This window comes from Calonectris borealis, chromosome 2, assembly GCF_964195595.1.
Source record: "Calonectris borealis chromosome 2, bCalBor7.hap1.2, whole genome shotgun sequence".
NCBI lineage: Eukaryota > Metazoa > Chordata > Aves > Procellariiformes > Procellariidae > Calonectris > Calonectris borealis.
This window is the reverse complement of record NC_134313.1, coordinates 137,423,876-137,445,081: the sequence shown is the minus strand read 5'-3', so window position 1 is coordinate 137,445,081 and position 21,206 is coordinate 137,423,876. Positions and strand designations below refer to the sequence as shown.

Below are 21,206 nucleotides of genomic sequence, written 5' to 3'. Positions count from 1 at the left end.
TACCTGTCATGCCACTGGTGAATAGAGTTCTGGGGTAGTATAGCACTGTCAGGAGTATTTTGAACTCCTGTCACTGTGCTTGTGGCTTCATGAGGCAGAGGACCTCGTGACGGTAAAAAGTTCTTGCTTGTCTTGCTTGTGCTTTTGGGGTCTTGCTTTTGTGGCTTGTGCTTTTTGAGCTGCACTGGAAAAGTGATCTGATTTCCTTTAGAATGAATGAATAAATACACGTAAAACATTGCCATGCTGGACAGGGACAGGAGAGGAACCGGAGCACATAGGGAACTCCTTAACGTGGTGTTGCCAGTGAAGCCCCCGCGTCCCATCCAGGCAAACATCATTCTACTGATCAGCAGTGCAGCAGCACCAAGACTGCTGCAATAACTGATTTAGATGTTCCATAAATGTGTTGTTTAGTACTGTATTGGGTTTGCATGGCAAGGTTTTGGTAGCGGAGGGGCTAAAGGGTGGTTTCTGTGAGAAGCTGCTAGAAGCTTCCCCTATGTCTGATAGAGCCAATGCCAGCCGGCTCCAAGACGGACCTGCCGCTGGCCAAAGCTAAGCCCATCGGCGACGGTGGTAGCACCTCTGGGGTAACATATTTAAGAAGGGGGAAAAAAACTGCGCATTTTGCAGCTAGAGAGAGGAGTGAGAATATGTGAGCGAAAAAACTACGCAGACACCAAGTTCTGTGAAAAAGGAGGGGGAGGAGGTGCCTGAGGCGCCGGAGCAGAGATTCACCTGCAGCCCGTGGTGAAGACCATGGTGAGGCAGGCTGTCACCCTGCAGCCCATGGAGGTTAACAGTGGAGCAGATATCCACCTGCAGCCCATGGAGGACCCCACGCTGGAGCAGGTGGGTGCGCCCAAAGGAGGCTGTGACCGTGTGGAGACCCTGTGCTGGAGCAGGCTCCTGGCAGGACCTGTGGACCTGTGGAGAGAGGAGCCCACACTGGAGCAGGTTTGCTGGCAGGACTTGTGGACCCACGCTGGAGCAGTTTGTGAAGAACTGCAGCCTGTGGGAAGGAGAAGTTCACACACACATTGGAGAAGTTCATGGACGTCCATCTCCCATGGGAGGGACCCCACACTGGAGCAGGGGAAGAGTGTGAAGAGTCCTTGAGAAGGAAGGAACAGCAGAAGAAATGTGTGGTGAACTGACCGCAACTCCCATTCCCCGTTCTGCTGCGCTGCTGGCGGGGAGGAGGTAGAGAATTCAGGAGTGAAGTTGAGCCTGGGAAGAAGGGAGGGGTGGGGGGAAGGTGTTTTAAGATTTGGTTTTATTTCTTATTACCTTGCTCTGATTTGATTAGTCATAAATTAAACTAATTTCCCCCAGTCAAGTCTGTTTTGCCCATGACAGTAATTGGTGAAAGATCTCTCCTTGCCCTTATCTCGACCCATGAGCCTTTTGTTATCAGAACCTCTGATTTTCTCTCCTCTGTCCAGCTGAGGAGGGGGAGTGATAGAGTGGTTTTGGTGGGCATCTGGCATCCAGCCAGGGTCAACCCACCACAAGTACACATGATCTTATTTAGGACATATGTGCTAAATAAGAGCATTTGTGCTGGAGAAATGGCTATCCTTGGATTCATGCACTGCCTAGAAACACAGTATTTCCCAAAGCCACGTGAGAAGAAACGGCTGAAGGCGTTACGATGATCATTCCATCCAGCCCTCCACAGCTGCAGGTCACTCTCTAGGGGATATGTAGCCACTAAGGGTCTACTGACCGTCTTTATACCTTCTTTCTCTCCTCGCACCTCAACAGTACACATAAACCCCCTTAGCATCCTGTGACAAGCTTATGGTCTTTGGATCAGAAGACAAAGTATCACGAAACAGCTGCATGCCAGAAAAAGAGTGTGAGAAATGAAAGCAGTTACCAAACTTGTTGGTTGCTGGTGTCTGCAGTGCTAAATAACTTGGCAAAAAACGACATGGGAGCCACAATACTGTAAAAGACTGACTGATGAAATATTTCTGTTGGCAACCATCCTAGTGTATTTCTAGCCTGAAATTCTTGTTGGTAGGTATGCCTTGGAGATTTCCCCTTGCAAATATAGTTAGTTGCTCAACTTCTCAACTCATTCATTTTCTGATGGGTCCCAGAATAGCATACTGCCTCTCTCAATTGCTGGAGGCTTTCTGCTGCATCTGAGAGGACACTAAATGAACAAAAGTGAATGTAATGATTTAGGCCCCAAGTCAATAAAATGCTTGATCATCACATGTTTTGAGCTAGATACTTGCTTATGTACCTTTCAGCTTTATTTTTTTGCTTATGTCAATGTATGTGCACTTCAGTCTTTGAACTGCGGTGTGTGACACCAGTAGGTGAAAGTGCATTGTTTATCTGTTTATATTTTTATACAAATGCTCACACAAGACTTATACGTATAAGGTCTCTAAGAGAAATACACTTTGTATGCCTGTAAGTAGTGATTGAGAGAGAATGCTGTGATTAGATAGCTTACAGTAGCATTTTCTTTGAAGTTGTCTAAATAAAACCAGCTCTGCTGTGTTACTTCAAGTAAATTACTCCTTAAATGTAAGGTTGTCACATTTGTGTATAGTCCAAAAATGGAGATAAGCATTTGTTTAGAATGGTAAGCGAATTAATATTGTAAAGCATGAGGATGCTATTTTTAGAAGCATTCTTACTGGCAAGTAAAAAGAAAAAAATAAAGCTTGAGCAAACTTAAGCCTATTTCATCACACTGGTAATTTACTTAAGTGGGGTTTTTTCAGCCTTATTATTACAGTACATCTGTTTTTAGTTAAGGCGTTGCCCAGTTTTGCTGGACCCCTTTATCAGATAACATAAAACCAGACTCATAGCTTTAGTAATCTTCCTTTGTCTTCTGAGACGTAGAAAGCTTCCTTAGTCATGGCAAATGAACCATTTGCGAACCGTATGTGCACTTTCTAGTTGTCCAAGTTTTCTGTCTCCACCTTTCTAGCTTTTCTTTTTCGCTGGAATTCTGGCAGAGGTAAGGAGAGAATACAAGGATGGAGAATACAGTTAAGGTTTAAGATAATCTAGGTTGTGATTTATTTATTCATTCCTGTGAACACAGTCCACGGGTGATACCTGCTACCTTGAACAGTCTAGCTTTTGTCACTGGTTACTTTTAGCCAAAACTGCCACATGGCCTGTGTACAGCATTATTTTGTGGGCTGCTGAAAACACACTCGCTTTTTCATAGAATAATGATAACACTTGAATTGCATTAATTTCAGATTTCAAATGAAAAACTACTTTCCAAACCTCAGGGAAATGTTCTTAGCAGTTTATTTCATTGGCAACTGCTTTAACAAGTGGGGGAAGGGGCTGGAAATGAAGTGCAATCATAAATGCACAGGCCAGTCCATCCATGACTGATGACTTACATGAGACCTGACTTGTGGTGGTGTAGAACCTCTGATTTGTTGATTGAAAGGTTTTGTTTTCCTGCCATTATCACCTATCCTGCCATTCTGTTCTCTCGACTACCAATCGACAGACTATGAAGCGCATAGATGACTGCCATAGAGCTATGCTATTTTTAGAACAGGCCCTGAGCCCAAGTTTGATCCTACATTTTGACCACTCAGAAGCTTAAGCTCATCTAAAATAGTCTGTCATCTCTGCTTGTGGCATTGGGATTCCAGCTTTTGCAAGTTACTTTTCATTTATTAATTCATTTTTGGACTGGACTGCCCTTTCCCAACAGCTCTTCGGATTCAAGTGAATGTAAGAACTTTCCCCTCCCAGACTCTTTGCGAGATACAAATATACCCGAGTAGAGTTGATTAGAACGGGAGTGTTGTCTGAACATGGTTTCAATGTATGTTCTTCCTGGTTCCCCATGCTTTCAGTGCAAATTATCAATTCTGTCCTGTGCGTTTTTTTAGCCATTGCATAGTGATTTGAAGCTCAGAACAATTTGGTAGTTTTTACAGTTCTCCTTCCAGAAAACTGCGGGGCTTGGGACCAGCCTTGCCCCTTTGTCTTAGAGAGCCTGAGCACTTGCCTCTTGCTACTAAGAGCCAGAGATGGGGCAGATGAGGGGTGCGTGGAAGCAGCAGCTGCAGCTGCCCACATCTGCCTGCTGAGGTGTGACTTTGCTGGGCACTTGCTGTAGCCTCCCTCTCCACTTGTTTCATCCCTTCTATGGGACAGATTGCCGAGCAAACTGAAGGTTGCGTGATTTGGCTAGATGAGCTTGAAGTATGGGTAAAAGCCTTCTTGGGGCTGATTCTGGCTTTAGGAATACCAGTTGGATGCCTGTATTTACAGAAGTCAAGTTTGTGACACATTTTGGCAGTATCATAGTATATTGTAAAGGTATTTTCAGTTATAGTAAGTAGCTGCATAAAGATTTTCAGGGTGGTTTACTTAGCTAAAGGGAGAGGTTGTGTTTAGTTGAAATGTGTTGTAATTTTACTTTCAGAGTTATGAAACCTTGCTTTCAATTGTATTTTGATTTTTTTTCTCTTTTGCAGTCTGTAAATTTGTTGCTTCCACAAGAAAAATTAAGATCATATTGCTCCTCCAGAGAAATCCTGGTTCTACTGAAGTCAGGCAAAATAATTACAGTTCACCCACTGAAGTCACAGTTTCATCCTTTTAGCATTGCCCCAAGTTCACCAGCACAGTAAAAACAGCTCCTAAGCTGGTGTATCGATAACATTTTGGTTTGTGGATCTGTTCCTTATCAGAGTTCAAGACAAGGAAGAAAGTTAGATGAAAACTGGATCTGGGTTCACTGAAACATGTTGAAAAAAACAGGAGAGGACCGGAACTGAACTTCGCTGCCGTCCTGGTCCAGCTAACCAGGAGGGTTTCGTATGGTTTCATAACAACATCATTGACCGGCGTGAGATGTGACCTTTTCATAGCACAATAGTGGTCAATTTGTTACTGCTCTCAGAGGCATGTTTGTGCGTGTAACGCTGTTTTTCCACGTGCTGGAATGCTCCCCGTGAGGGGCGGAGGAGCTGGGAGAGGAAGGCGATCCCAGCAGCAGCGCAGCGGGAGGGACTGGCTTGTGCCCACAGCCCAGCACGTGGCCTGGCATCTCAGGTCCGTTCCTCAACCTACATATTAAAGAAGGCCATTTTTAGTGCTTTATGTAAAATATTTTTTCTTGGCCAAGCTTCCAATGGCTTGTAGTGGCAGTTCTCTAACTATATATATTGTTTGATATTTAAGAAAACATCTTACTTGATGCAAAATTTAACAGAGCAATTGTTGTCCCAATCTACATGGGTATCTATCTACTATAAATAGCTTTATAGTGTGGTCGTAGCACGTTATGTAAAGCCGCCTTGTCCGTCCATGAATCCAAGCCTGGATTTAGAAAGACCCTACTTTTGAGATCTAATTATTTTACTTGAAAGGGCAGCTTTGAATAGCAAAACAAAACAAACACTTTGTGGGTTTTTGTTTTTGTTTTGTTTTGTTTTTTTCCACAAAGGCTTTTTTCCCAAGATGTTCACAGTGCACTCTGTTGTGCTACTCTTGTAAAAATTATCAAATCTCATAGGAAAATAAACATATTTTGGGTTTAAAAAAAAAAACAAACAAAAACCACACCTCTGCTTTTCAGGAGAGGGTGATTTAAAAGAAGAAAATTATTTCTGATGTAGGAATAATTATTATATTTAGTTCTTATTATTCCTATTAGTTAAGCAATAATTCTTATTAGTTCTTAGTAGCTTTGGAGGTACCCCCACGATCACTAGGTCTGGCCTGTCTAACTTGGAGTCCTACAACAAAACCTGCCTTAAGTTTGCCCTATAGAAGTGTTAGAGCTTTCTTTCCAGAGACAGGGCAACTATTCATGTAAAGCTCTTTTGTAAGTTGCTGCAGTGGTTAAAACATGTTTAAAACGTGTGCCCACTTCTGGCTTGAATTTTTCTAATCAGTGGATTTTTCTTAAAGCCTTCTATCTTAAAATAAAGAGCATTTTACTACACCAGTGGACATCTTGCCCTGTGTATATAAAGACAGTGCTGAGGCACCCCTGAACTTCTTCGGTAAACTTAGTATCTCTTCAGTAAACTTAGGTCTTTAAGTTTCCAATTTCCAGTGGTCCAATGGTTTTCCAAACCTATTTTATGCTTGTGGCATGTCTATCCATCCTCAGTTTTTCAGCATTCTTTTTCAGGTATCTATACTGGAACAAGTTACAGTGTGCCAAGAAAACTCCCTTTGGTATATGCATATCACCTCACTACTGTTACTCAATATAACCTTGTTTATATATCCAAGGATTTTATTAGCCTTTTTGGTCCCGGTGTAATCCTAGGAGCTCATATTTAGTTTGCTGTCTTCTGCTGTGATCCTAAATCCTTTGCATAGCCCTTGGTTTTCACAATGCGGTTCTCCAGACAGCAAGCGTGGCCTGCATTTCTTGGCTTAAAGCCAAAAAAGCACTTAAACCCAGGCATATATTACAAGCTAGAGATGGTGTTCTTCTTGGTTCTCCAGCCACAGGGTCTTAGTAGTCTGTCGTCCAGGAACTCTCAGTGCCCAGGTCAGTGGGTCTGACCTGCCAGACTACCTGGCATCAGGAAATCCTGTGCAAAACGCTGTATGGAGGTACAGATTATCTGCTCAGTAGATGTGCAACAAGCTTGAAATGCCTGAAGTATGAACATATTGCAAGCTGTCACAGGTAACGTATTGCAAGCTATCATAGGTTATGTGCGCTAGGGTTCCTTTATGTACATCCATCCAGGTGTGTCCGGTGGAGCTAGACATGTCGGACGCAGTGCACGTATGCACTAATGTCCCTCTAAGAAAGCTGGGCATAGCTATGGAAGGCCCGGGAAATCTGATATTTCTCATATCTCTACTTGCCTATTAATGGCATAAAAGGGGCAAAGTGCTTTGCTGGTCTGAGGCATTTATGTGTCGATATCTGACGTTGCTTTTGGCTACATGGCTTGTATTGTTTGTATGCAATTTACCTCAGCCTTGCCGCAAAATACGGAGGTTTTAGTTCCAACCTGATAAATAACTGTGTCAGCAGAATAATTGAATTGTGTATGTATTTCCTAACCTAAATATTATTTATTTATTTGATAGCTCTCCGTGTTTTTTTAAATTATTTGAGCTTTGTGATTCAGGAAATTATCTTTGAATGTATGAAGCCCTTAAGCATATGCTTAACTTAAGCCTCATGCTTATAATCAAGTATGTGTTGTGGAGGTGTTGTCCTGAATCTAGGACTTAATTTCTAGTAGACTTATTTATGTGAACGGAAAGGCATATTTTAAGAGGAGAAAGAAGTGGTAAGTCATCAGCTAGTTCTAAAACTGAGCTCATTTGCATGAAAAAGATGCGAGGCTCTCTGTATTGTTATATGAGAGATGGTAGAGACCCATACATTTATCTAACGTAATGCTCCTTATCCTCAAAACTTTGTAAAGTTTTATTCTCCCATTGTTTGTCACAAAATCCCCTAAAGCTACAGATAATGTCTGTCTTTGTCCCAGAAAATTCCTTTGAAGCTTGAATTGAGCTTAAGCACGTACAGAATCGCAGTTTTCTCCTCACTTGAAAAATACCTATCCTGTGGGCTCATGGCACTACAAAGAAAAAGCAACATAGATTCCTGCACAGGCAACGCAAAAGGCTTGCTACACAGAAAACTAATCAGGGAATTCCCACAGTACATCTTTCCAAGCAGAGCACGTGGATTAAGTGATTCATTTTTACTCCCCCAGGGGTTTGGAATACGGTCCCTTAGTTCCAGGAAGGAGCAGAACCAGACTGCTTGAACATCTCCCCTGATTTCTTTCTGCTCCCAAACCATCTGCTTCTCTGTGGTAATAGTCTTCTGCTGTTCGTTAACTAGTTAATCCTCTAGCATAAGCTGTAGTAATTTATGCTGGATGTTTGGGTTTCACATGGTACTAATGGTATCTAATGAACTGTGGCTACAGAAACATCTGTTCTATACAATAGTTAATTTTTTTCTTTTTTTAATCCTGATGATTAGATATACATAAAATAGTTAGGAGCTCTTTAGGCTGCAGAGATTAGAACTCAAAACTTGAGTACTGAACTAGGCCAGATTTAGTATTAGCCATGCAACCTTAATTTAGCTCCCACTTGTTTATGCATTGTTGGATATTGATGCGTGGTTATTACTCCATGCTTTTTCACAGAATACTTGCCAAATGAAAAAGGGGCTGAAGAAAGGTTGAATGGGACACCTGTAAGATTGTGGTATTCTCATTTAAGCATACGACTAGAAGCTAGAGAACATCTCTTTATTTTGTTTTGTATGTAATATTTATATGATACAATTGAGCAATATGGCAGAAGAATCTATGCAAGAATTCATTTACAAGTAAGAAAACTGCAAAAGTTGAAACTAAGCAATTAATATTAATGAAGGCTATGCTCCAGAATAACATGAGTGAGAAATGGGATATGCTAAAACCAAACAGTAATATACAGTTTGTACTTAACAAGGAAAGTAAGAAAAGTGCTACTTAATTATAATGTTGCAGAGTTAATAATACAGTAGAAATCTTAGCTCTTTCTAATTTGAGTGCTTAATTTTTCAGTCTTAATGTTGCAGTAATGTGGTTTCCAGATTTAATTTACTTATATTTATTTGTTTTTAGCAACTCAGAAGGCAAATAAGAGAAACACATTGTGAAACCCCTGTAATGAGATCTTAGAGCTACTAACATGCCTTACATTTTCTATAAAGTTGCTGATTGCATTTAGAGTCACGTCAGCAGCACTGAATCATTTCAACTGTTTACTCTTACCTCCAGTGTCATTAAAGTTTTCCAAGTTTAGGAAATGCATTTGTAAAAACAGAACAAAAAAACTCATGTTCCTGTATGAAAATGTCACCTTATAACATCCATGGCTTTAAAAATAAAAACCAGATTTTCTTCAGATATGAACCCTTTATCCTTCCCCTGTGGGACTTTAAAGGAGCTATTTAAATTCATGTGATCGTGCAGTTAAAGGCTGGGCTGACTCAGCAAAGTGTTTAACTATGTGTTTAAATTCTATTGCGATCAATAGAATTTGAGCATGTGCTTAAGTATTATATTGAAAAGGGATGGATTTACACACATATTTTAAACCTAAGCATGTACCAAAATAGGCCCATAATATGTCGAAGCAAGTCAGAAGAATTCAGGTTGTAAAAGCCCTACCTTTGGGCTGGCTGACTTCATAAGTAAAACATTTTGATACAATTTTTATATAAAACCTAAAATATAAAGCACAATGCTGTAGTTATTATGGTCTGTGAATTAGCTAACATAGGATAGTTCTAAATGATTCTATGATTCCATGTGTCTGTCCGTCTAAAATACGTATGCCAAAATTAAGAATGCTTGCAGCTAAATATCTGAATGTACATTTTCTGCTCTTGAAAATAGTTTGCTTTTATTTAGTTACGGAAGTATGTGAAGTCAGTTAGAGCTGTGAATGCTATCTTTAAAAATGCAGCCACATATACAAAAAGTTATAAACACGTATGGGTACCTTATAACCAGATCCCACACTTCAACATTTTCCATGTTCTGACCTGTTTTTAACTTATTCCTCCAGTGTTTCCCTGTAATACGAGACTTGATTATTTTGAGGCACTGAATCACTAAACAGGTCATGTTCTGGTTGGCTCAAGGGCATAAGCAATTCCACTTTTTTATTTACTTCTGTCTAGAAAAAGCTTTTTCTGTGTTAGGGAAGATTTCTGTTTCTACAGGTGATCTCCCTTGCACTCGTGTTAAACGTCTTCTGCCCTGCACCATCAAAGTGCCACGTATTTCCCACAAAACATTTGGGTATTTTTATTTCCAAGAGAAAAATGTTCACAATACTGAATTGTCAGCTGGCAATAGTATGATGGTAGGTGTGCCGTTCATCCCCTCTGGCACTGTAACACCCTACCTGTCGCTGTGCTGCCACTGCCCCTGACCTTGCCCCTTGGCAGAGCTGGGTGTGTGCTCTCTGCAGAGCTTCGCTGCTTCCTCCTGGGGAAAATTGGGGGTAGGGAAGAGAGAAGGCAAGGAGAGGGGGGTGTTTAGCAGTGGTGGGTGCTAACTTGAGGATCCTGTAGGGAAAACCCTGTTGTCAGCTGCTGCGGTCTCCATCTGTCTGGGGGACAGATCCTAACTCTCAGCAGGACCAGGTCATTTGCCACATGGAGGAAGCAAAGGTTTTGGATGGTGGAGGAGGCGAGCCACAGACCTCCCAGGTGCCATCGAGTATCCAAACGTCACAGGAGTGTCACAGTACTTTGTTGTTGTGAATCTTCTCTTCAGTAACACAATTGTGAGAAGTTTAAAAAAAAAGACATGCCCTTGGCTACGATCTATCATCTTAGTTGAAGAGCAGACAGACGGTCCTTTGCCAAAAGGCAGAACTGAGCCTCAAGTACTGGGCAGATTCTTGAGTCTTCACTAGCAAAAGGTGCCAGAGATAGTTGAGAATTTGGTGGATTTCTAGAAAGCTCCGAGACGACCTCTGTATTGGCTTCTTGATTACAGTGAGGAATCGTGTCCCTGTGGCCATTGTTGCTCCCCTAGAGCAGGGACACGGAAAGGGACTCGTAATTTTGGCAGCTGAGTGGTCAGGCTGCTGTATCATATATGTAGGTAGTGACAGGCTTTGGTCACCCGTGTGACAAGTGCTGTAAGGCAGAACAGGACCCAGAGAAGAAAAGTACCATCAGTAGCAGTGAAACGAAACTCACCTACGTGTAGGTATACTAATCAGCAAACAAGATGCGCCATTTTTGAAATATCCTTATGAAAAATAAACTTCACATAGCATGTGTGAAACCTGCCCAGACACAGAGGAGCACGGTGCTGTCGTCTGATATGCTGTCAAATGCTGCTCTTCTGAAAGCACATCATCTTGTAAAACTGAGGAAGACGCCGTGCAAATTGCCTAATGCTTCTAAAAATAAGTGTGAGCTGCTCAGCCCCTCTCCAAATTTTAGCAAGTCAACCGAATAGTCCATTGTCGGTAACCGTCTCTAACATGCTGTGCCACAACTGGTGACTTACTATAAGAATTATATCAAGCATGCTAAATACGGAAAGGCTGCTTACAACTGCTCGCACAAACCCCGGTCCGTCATTAGCATCTGCCCCCACCTTCTGCCCCCCCCCCAGCCCCGTTAGCTTCAGAACTCGCCTCTCCGCAGGCGGCTGCAGGCCCTGCGGGGAGCAGGCAGCAGCCCGGCTCCCCCGCCAAAGCCAACTGCGGCGTAGCCAGAGAAACGGGCAGCAAAAATAGAACAGCAGGATGGCTGCGCGTGGGCGAGGCAGAAACCACACTGCCAGCAAAACCTCCCGGCGTTATTTTAGGACCGATGCAGCGGCCGTGGCGTTTTGCTCGCTTTTCACAAAATTCTTCTCGGGGGAGGGCAAAGAGGGAGAGGGGCGCGAGTCCCGGGCGAGGAGCGTTTCCGTCCCGCTCCCCGCTCGCCTTCCTCCCTCCCTGGCTTCTCCCCACCGAAACAGGCTGGGCAGGGGAAGGGGTTAATCGCGCTCGAGGCCAAGCGGCGGAGGGAGGACGGCCGGCGGTTTGAAAGACAGAGACTGGACAGCTGTGTTTGCTGTGGTATTTTTAAACGCATTAATGCAGGCTCCAATCACCCGGCCATGCTTGACCTATTTTTGGCTCAGGCCGGCCATTGTTCTATTTCTGCCACCGCTGGGCCACGCGGGTGTCGATTCAAATGCAAATGAGTTATCGCTGCTGCTCCCGCCAACTTCGCCCAGCCGCCCGGCCCGGGGAGAGCCGGGCAGGGAGAGGAGAGGGGCGCGGGGACAGCAACACTGGTCCGGGCTGGGGTAATTCAGACTAAACCCTGGGGGGGCTCCCAGTCCCTGGAAAGGTGGCTTCTTCGGTTTGATGGTTGTAAGAGGCTGTGTTTCCCCCCCGCCCCGCCAGAAAGCCGGAGCGCAGAGATACTTCTTCATTTCTCCTTCCACCTGCCGCTGGCTGCCCGAACGCAACTGCCCGAACTCGGCGGCGCAGAGCCCCCCGTGCCCCCACGGCTCCCTTCCCGCAGGCGGGGGCTGCCGGGAGTGGATTTGGGGGTTTTCTCCCTCTCCCGATAGATACTTGTGCAAATGCTTAAACATTGCTAATTGCCGAAGCGTATTATCTTACAACCCTCGCTGGAGGAGGTAGGACCGCAGAGGGTCGTGCCCGACGCCCCTGTGCAAGTGCAGTGATGAATCTCTCGTGTAGCTGAAGTGCAGACTGGTTGGAATATGCTGCAGACAATTTACGAGAGTGAATCGTGTTTTTCCTCAGATGGGGTTTCTGGACGTGAACAGCTCTTGGCTCAGCAAAGAACGCACAGTATGATCAGCTCAGGTAAGAGACAGCTCCGTACCTCGGACTTCAGTGGCTGACCGGGAAAATACAGCCTAGCGCGACTAGAAAACACCCCTCCTTTAAAGAAGTGACTTTATTTTTGTGGTCTTTATGTAAGTTGTTGATAAATAATTATCTCTACGGTAGTATGTTAGGTAGCAGCTGCTGCTTTTGCACGGAGTTTGTCTCCTTCAGTCTGCTGCTTTCCAGCCAGAGCAAAAGGCTCACAACCGAAATCTAGTTTGGGATTCCTTGTTTGTTTTGTTGCGTGGTTGCAAAATGGGGCTCGTGATACAGGCTTATTCACAGAGAGAGGCTTCCTCGGACAGACCTTGTCAGGAGGCTGCAGTTAGAGCCTCTCATAGGCAAATCTGGTCATATGTCTGTTGTAAACAGGATTTGGTCTTTCTGTGAGTTTCCTTTTCTCCAGTTTGCATAAAAAGGGAGTTTAATACTAATCCCTTTCTCTTTTCATTACAGTGTTACTTTAAAATGTCTTTAATATGCACGGCTTATTTTGTTACTTTAAAAATATTTGGGAACCTGGCAATGGTAGTCATATGTAATGACTCACTGAGATGTAAATTGGATGTGTTTTTTAATGAAGGTATTTCAAAGCTGCTCTGACAGAACACTGGATGTTTCCTCATGTATTTGAAGCTACCCGTGTATTTTCTAGTTTCTTTGCTAGCTGTATTTGGGACCAGAAAATGATGTACTGAGGATGAATTAAGTTGGAAGAATTGTTGCCATTCAGATAAAACATCAATTTAGACAGGCTAAAAAGGTCAAAATTTCAGGTTACTCTTGCCCGTTCTCTCTTAAACTCTGTGAATTCGAGTTCTGTTTTTATTGGGCTGAAACTCTGTCTTTTGAGGCACAATGTTACCTGTTTTATATCTTTCTAATCCTAGGTTTCTGACTTAGTTTTTCATAAAGTTGGCTTTATAGAGGACCTATATGTACAATGCAGGGTGAATTGTTTACGTGTACTTTAGTCTTAGTTTACCCCCTTTTTCCTTTTCCTTTTCCTTTTCCTTTTCCTTTTCCTTTTCCTTTTCCTTTTCCTTTTCCTTTTCCTTTTCCTTTTCCTTTTCCTTTTCCTTTTCCTTTTCCTTTTCCTTTTCCTTTTCCTTTTCCTTTTCTTTTCCTTTTCCTTTTCCTTTTTTTTCCTCTTCTTTCACAAAACTTGGCAGTGCTTCTCAGTTTTTAAGATTAATTATGTGTGTAGACCACAGCTCTCTTCCATATTGCCTGTTTCAGTACACCTGTTGAGCCCATGTTTGTTTGTTTATTTGTTTTTTTAAAAAAAATGTTTCTTTTCCTGCTTTATAGAAAAAGAAAAAGTTTTACTTGTGTTTCTTTCTTACATACAATTTTAAAGCAGACTTCTAGTTTCAGAAATGAACATAAATTGTGAGAGATTGTGTCAAATGGTAATAATCTTTCCTGTTAGAAAAGACTTAGATATATCTTAACCTCATGATTAGTGTTTTTCAAAGCCAAGGCTACCTCATAATGTTTATAGACTGAAGGAGGGAATGAGAGATTGAAAAGCTATTATGGCAGGTTACAATAATGAGAATACCTAAGGGAAATGGAGACTTCCAACTGGTAGTGTTTAAGATTGGCAGTTTTTCTATTCCTTTATAAAGCTGCTGGGTTGGTTTGTTTCTTTTTGGATTTCTCAAAGAATTTACTATTTCTCTAACTTCTTAGAAGAGATGTTGATGACCAGTTACAGTTCCTTTGTCAAGGACAGAAATCAAATGAAAGACTTGTTTACAAATATGACAACAAAAGTCTAGCAAAGACAGTGGGTAAAAGCAGAAGTTTCTCTGAAAGTGTTACAGTTCTGCAAAGCCATCTACAGCGTCTGCCTCTTGTTCAAGAATTATTGTTTTTCTTTGGTTTTCCTGAACAGCTCAGCAGGTGTCCAGTGCTTTTGTATTGGTCAAAGAGATAAGACTGACTGCTTCCCCTCCCTCCTGTTGTTTTTTTTTTTAATACTATGTCAAGTTGAAGTTAGCTGTACACAAGTGAAAATCTGGTTTTTTTAGCTCAATATGCTACCTTGTAACTGCCAGCTAATGTTGCTTGAGTAATAGCAATTTTCTCATTTGAAACACAAGAAAGGGAGGTAATTTTCTGTAAGTTTATAGCTCTGCTTTTCTTCACTGGAGACAAGAATATCATGTAACAGTTGATTTTTATCTGATATTACATTAGGCCCATATAACATATACAATTTCCCCTGTAGTACCAAGTAGAATAGAGGGGGTTTTTAGACTTTAAAAAAAACCCCAAAACTTAGTCAAGAACATTATCCAGGTAGAAGGTGTTTAAATATGCATTCTGTAGAACACAAAATATTCCTCAGTGTTTCTGTTGGCCTTTAAAACACACAACTAGACTGCCAGTAGTTGACATTGTACATAGTCTGCAGTTTAATTTATGTCACATGAAACCACAAAGCCTGGTGCTGCTGTCAATTACCTTCAGTTCCCTCCAGTTCAGGGTCTTGCAGGATCAGGCCTGGTAACTTTTCAGGTATTGTCTCCCTGTATGCTGCATATAGGGGAGAAAGAAACAGCCAGGGTATGATGATGTGCTCTAGCTTTGGAGTAGCTAGAATCAGTCATTTGAGTTTTGCTATTGCAGTGTCCTTACTTGAAAGTTATCTTCACTTACATGTATGTGACTTTTACTCAGGTTAAAAAGTTGCATATATTTAAGAAAAGAGCAGATCCCTGGACATTTACACTCTGCACTCTTGATATTCTTGAAGTCTTTGAAGCAAGCACAACTTAAACACTCAATGGATTTTTAGGTTTGCTAGTTTCCAGATGCAACAGGCATGTATTATGCAACTCTGATTTTAAACTGTTTTTTTTTTTTTAAAACTGAGCCATCCCCAAAGAGGACAGATTCAATGGCCAATGGATATGTATTTGCAAAGCAAACTGTCTAAGGAATTTCTGACAATAGCAGGCATAGGAAATGCTTCTGTCATGTGAAGCAGTTCTGCTGGTATTCCCTCAATTACTGCTTTGCCTGTCTGTCTCTATCCATACTTGTAAATCATACTATGAATGAGATGATCTGGATAGGTACCAATCAAAAGTCTAATTATGAATGGAGCAACCTAGATCGGCACTGACTCAAGAAGCTGTGTAATTTGCAGACACCTACACCTTACTGCAGAGAGCAGTTTCAGCTATCTTGAGAAGACTGAACTAGATTCTGCCATATGGTACTGTTGTTCTAAAATGCAGCAGTAAGTGCTGTGCATCTTTATTTGAGAAAATGATGCTGATGTATTCTTATTTGATACCATAATTATTTTAGTTTCCTGATTTAAGAAATAGATCTGGAGTCTAAAGCCTCTTACTTAGCTAGAATTACTATTTAACTATGCTGTTGCTTTTATTTTACCCAAAAAGTTTCAACTTCCATGTGTGTGCAGTGCCACAGTGGACCCTAAGCATTCAGTTGGCCTCTTATCTTACCATAATACACGTAATAAACTATAAGTCCCTTGAAAAAAAGCATCTGGCACAGCACAGTCCATGGCAAGAATGCTCATTAAAATGTAGTCAATAAATACCTGATGCAGGGCTACATTACCCTAATAGATGTCAGTTGTGTGAAGGAGAAGAAAGAACCTACCCAGCCGTGGTATCTGTAGATGTGGGACTTTAAGAAGTAATGCCAAGTTCATTAACTTCTGGTGATTTAATATACTGTCCTTTTTTTCCAAAGGGTAAGGTTGCTACGTTTGCTTCACTGGCCATATTTTGATGTGCAAGCCTTGCACTGGCCTGCCTAAATTCCACCTTGGCTTTTATGGGATAAGGCATCCTCTGCTTCCTGCCCAAAGCTGTTGTGTTGAAAAATCAAGAGTTCAAGGAGATCTTGAGCTTAAAGCCTTGGCTCGTCACCCAAGTTGACAGATGACCTGAGCAAGTTATGCAATCCTGCTTATATCAGCTAACCCTTCTGTGAAATATGGAAAATTATACCTGTCAGGTGCAGGAATCTATAGAGCAAAACTATTCTGAAGGGAATATAATGATTCAGAATGATTAATTTGATTGGCTTCATCTACCTACAGGCTTGCAAAACACCTGCAATTTCACAAATGTAATAAGTGAATGTAGTTGCAGTATTTTATTCTCTGCACCAGTCAGGAAATTCAAGCTGTGTCACTTGAATATAAATGACAGAATCAATGCTACACACATCATGTTGTACATGGGTCGACAGGTCCTCATGAGCTATCTTCCCTCACTAAACCCTAATGTACAAAATTTATCTCATATGTTGTATCTATCGTGTGGCACATGACCTCGTATACACGTTTGTACACATGCATTTATATTGCCTTCAGGGAAAATTCTTTGGTGTTTGCTCTCCCGTTTTTTTCTGGCCAAACAAAACTTTCACCTGCTCAACTGTTCCTGTGGAGAAATTGCAGAAAGCAAATTCATTTAAAGGTTTGCTCTGATATTCATGAAAAACTTGACGTAGTTGCATATCTGAATCAGGTAACATAAACTTCTTACAGATACAAAATGTTGCGTATGTGTTCTCTCAGGTGGTAACTCTTCAGAGAGAGCAAGAATAGATATGCTGAGCTTTTACTGTGACTCTCTTCAGAGTAATGAAAAAAATTGAGTGTGAAAATTCAGTTCAGGGAAGTTCTGGATAACAGCTGGAGAGGCTGAGTAGAAAAACATCTAGTGCTTCATAGTAGTAGCTGAAGTATTTGAATTAATTGTTACGGAAGAGTAAAGCCTTAGCCTTAACAATTAATACAGTGAGAAGAGACAAGCAACACAGACCTGCAGGTCTTATGTAGTTAAAATCTCACTGATTTTGAGTCGAGGCCCTGCCCGGTAATGTATGCTGGACAAGACGTTGGTTATGAATTCAGTTGAACAAAAATGTGGTAAAATGGAATGAAGCTGCTTTTTCTCTTCTACATTATTGAGAAGACATTGCGTACAGACCAATGTTGCCAACTTCATGTGTCCTCTAATGCTGTAACATTGCTTTTTCTTTCTTGTTTTTTTATTTAAGTCCCAGCTTCTGGAGCCATGTGATTACCTGACAGTCTTACTTTGTATTAGAAGATATATTTATAGGTTGTGGGAAAAGCCTGGAATAAGAATTTTGAAGTACAAGATTGACAAGAATAACAAGCTACAAAAGCTGGAAAGTAAATAAAAAAGAATGCAGAACAAAATTTCAAAACCTCTTTGAGCATCTTTCCTGATACCATTAAACACTGCATTTAATACAGAGGTTCACTAGTACTGGCACTAGGGCACTAGCTCCCCTCTCTTTGGTGTGTTCCGCTAAATCGCCTTATTGGAAAAGAGCTTTTTACTTCTGCCATTTATTATTTTAGCTGTTCAGCTTTATAACACCTATTGGTTTGCACTGCACTCAGACACACATAGCTTCAGCCAGAGTCTTCCCTCCTGTAAAACTATGTATAGAATCCATTTAGTTCATTAAGATTTGCGTTGGATATGAGGAACACTTGTAACTGTTCCTACTATCAAAGCTTTAGTCAGACCTCTGTTTCCATCCCGACTGCCCGGCCGCTTTCTTCTGCACAGTCTTTGCAGAGAAAGCAAAAGCTGTGAGAAAGCAGAAGAGACAGATAGCCTGCAAACATATGTGTATATACACATTATTTTCAGGTTTTGGTATAGATGATGGGGAAGGTTTCAGGTGTCATTGCATTTTAACCTTTCCCAACTACTGTTGCAGGTGGGTTTTTTATATGGTGGGTACAATCCAAAATATTGTAGAGAAACTAAATGGCAGATATTATTGTTAAACACATGAAAATCTAAAATGCCCTGTTCTATGGATCTCTTTAACAGGCTGACTCCTCTGGGTCAGTTATTCTTAGCCTAGTTATTTTCATCTTATGGCATTACAGGTCTAAGATTAGCCTGTTAGGCGTTATCATGCCATCTGAGTTACCTCCTAATATAACTGTACACCGGCATGATTATTTATAGACAGAGCATTCTGTCATTTTTGCTTTATTTCTGGTAGTTTAAATAAAGAAGAGCAACATTCAAGAAAAACCACAGATTCCTTCCTGCTGCCAAAACAACATGATAACTGCCTGCTGAGGGGCAGGGATATTGTTTAAAATGTGTGCTTGCAGCAGATGCAAACATCCTCTTTATCTCCCCCACTTCTACTAAAACAGGGTACCTCCGGGTACCACTGCTCCTGTCTCTTCTGGAGGAGGGAGCGGGGTGCCAGATCAATGCACCGTACGACGGAGAAGACGGGGTTGTGGTTGCTGGTGAGAACAAGGATATCCAGGTGCTATTTTTAGGGGCTGGCACCGTCAAGCTCCATGTTCAGTGTGAACATGTCACATATGCACACAGCTCCTCCAAAATGGACCCCTCTCGTTTTGTTACGTAGAAGTGATGTCTGCTGTTCAATTAGCCTTCTAGGTGCTTTTCACAGACGTAACAGGAAGCTTCAGCAAATTGACACATTTTTAGCAAACCACTCTTTATGGCTGCTTCACAAACATTTCTGCTCACTAGAAAAACTTGAATCCTAAAGCAGAGTTGTCATTCAAAAACACGTGAGGCACGTTCTCTCCTAAGGAAGTTCACTGGGATCTTTGTGCTTGCATGTGTTTAACTAGGAGCGAGCTTTTAGTGACAGTTTAGTAAAGAGCAGCAGGAATAGTAAAGTGGCAGATCTTCAGCTGGGTGTCGGTGCAGCCTCTGACTGTAATTGCTGCTGAGGAAGCTGACAATTTGTACAATAGTGAAATATTAGTGGATTGTAATTATCTAATGAACTCCATCTTTTCTTTTTTACCTTTCTCCTCTAAATAAATGGCGTGTTTCTATCTTTGTGCACATTCTGAGTGTAATCAGGGGCCACCTGATCTGTTCTACTTTAAAATGTTACCGGTGTAAAAAGGCGTGCAAAATCAGTGGTGCTGGTTTCACTCCCCCATTATATAATAAGCAGCTCATTTCTTTTTGTCAGGCTGGCAGTTCTATGCATGACTGTAAAGGTACTTTGGCATTTAGTATAATCTGAGCGTAGCCAACACATCTGTTTTATTTGTTTTGTGTCTCCCGGTTGTAAACTCCTTCCGGCTTGTGCAGTATACAAACATGACAAGAGCTCCAAGAATTCAAGCCCTTTGTGGATGAATGTGCTTGAAATGCAGGATGCTTTATTCTAATGATAACACGTTCCTTCTAGTAATGACACTGAGTACCATCAAAGGGAGACAAGAGAAGGAATGGAATGAATTCTTTGAAAATGCCAAATATATAAATCATGTTTTTACAATCAAAGCCTATTGTTCTCTTTCACGATCCCTGTGGTTGAAGGTATGCATGCCACAGGGAGGAACCGCAGCTATTCAATTTCAGCGAAGTCTGGAATGGAATAATGAGGAAGCTTAATGTTAATTTAATAATTTCCCTGAATTGTTCTGTTCTTAATCCAAGTTTCCTTTTTCTTTCTTGGTGCCCAAGGCCACTACCTTGTTGGTGTTGCACAGTAACAGTATGGGAGGGAGCAGGGAAAACAGACTATTAGTCCCTAATCTTACATAGAGCCTCTTTTTGGTGTTTGCTACTCCTGTTTAAGTTTAGTAAAATGTTTGTGATGGCCTTTTATGTACCTGTTCACAACTCCTTTTCTTGCACAGACAGTAAGTTCTTAGTTCTCTTCATCTACTTGTTTGATCTCTAGAACAACATCCATATTGTATTTTTCCTAAACCTTGTGAAATCTTTTTCCTATGGATACAAAAGAAGTAAAACTCCTGGACTGTTCAAGTTTTTGATACTCTAATTTGAATCTGACCTTGAAGTTTTAAAATGAATAAAAGAATACACATATTACAATATCACCAAGAAACATAAAATGAAATACCTAGGGTTTATGAGATTTCATGCTGACGTGAATAGTGACGGAATTAGTGTGAGGCACACACAGAATGGTGTAAGAAATAGCAAAAGGAAAATCGTCAGTATGAGTCTTTATATTAACATATCTACTTTTACATGTAGGTACATATTGTTAAAGGACTACACAGAAATTACTTAGATCCTTGCGCAGCAGCTGCTGAAATCTAGTGGGACCTAAATTCCGGAGAGCACTTTACCTTGGGAGTCCGGTAGATGCTCACCGGCCTGTGTCGTGCATTGCTCAAAACTGTTCCAGGCTCCAAAGGCAGATCCACTCATTCCCACGCACACATCAGAAAGTTGGCATCCTTTTATTTGCTGTCACGGTTTTTCTTACAGGAACTTTCAGAAGAAGAAGAAAGTTTTACTCTATTGTTTCTTTTAAGAATTGGCAATAGTTATCATAGAAGGAATTCCATAGGAAATAGTAAGTCTTACCTAGGTTTCTTCAAGTATGAGAGAAAGACTGACAGGAGGGAAAGAGGTTTGAAGAAAATATATGAGAATTTTATAAATGGAGTAGTAGTGCAGAAATGAGCTATACAAGCACTTCATATGTTAAAATGCTGTTGTGAGGGAGGATGGGGAAGGCACTGAAGATGCAAGAGAACTATGTGGGAGGTGGAAACCAGGGGAATTTGAAGTACACTTCTAACTGTCCCTGAACAGAGAAGAAATATAGATGAAAACAGTTATGAAAACAATCAACTTCAACTGAGAGGAGAGAAGTTTCTGTCAAAAAACCTTCAAATGCATTAATGAAGAATACATGGGAAAGTAGGAATATTTTAGAATCAACAAAAGTCGTAAAAAACAACTCAGGACTGTGTTACTTCTGTAGTCACACAGTAAGCTAGTATT

At 41.3% G+C, this 21,206-nt stretch overlaps 1 protein-coding gene across 5 annotated transcripts in view; it reads left to right on the top strand.

Annotated features, from left to right (window-relative positions):
• The first annotated feature begins 12,204 nt into the window (after positions 1-12,204).
• The window catches only part of HDAC9 (histone deacetylase 9), a 283,155-nt gene continuing 274,153 nt past the window's right edge, over positions 12,205-21,206 (top strand). For 2 of the 5 annotated variants that reach the window (XM_075143616.1, XM_075143615.1), the window contains exon 1: positions 12,205-12,363. In XM_075143616.1, coding sequence (XP_074999717.1) covers positions 12,258-12,363 — 106 coding nt within the window. In that variant the 5' untranslated portion in view covers positions 12,205-12,257. The remainder of the gene's footprint in view (positions 12,364-21,206) is intronic. The other 3 variants (XM_075143619.1, XM_075143617.1, XM_075143618.1) reach the window with 2 other exon arrangements.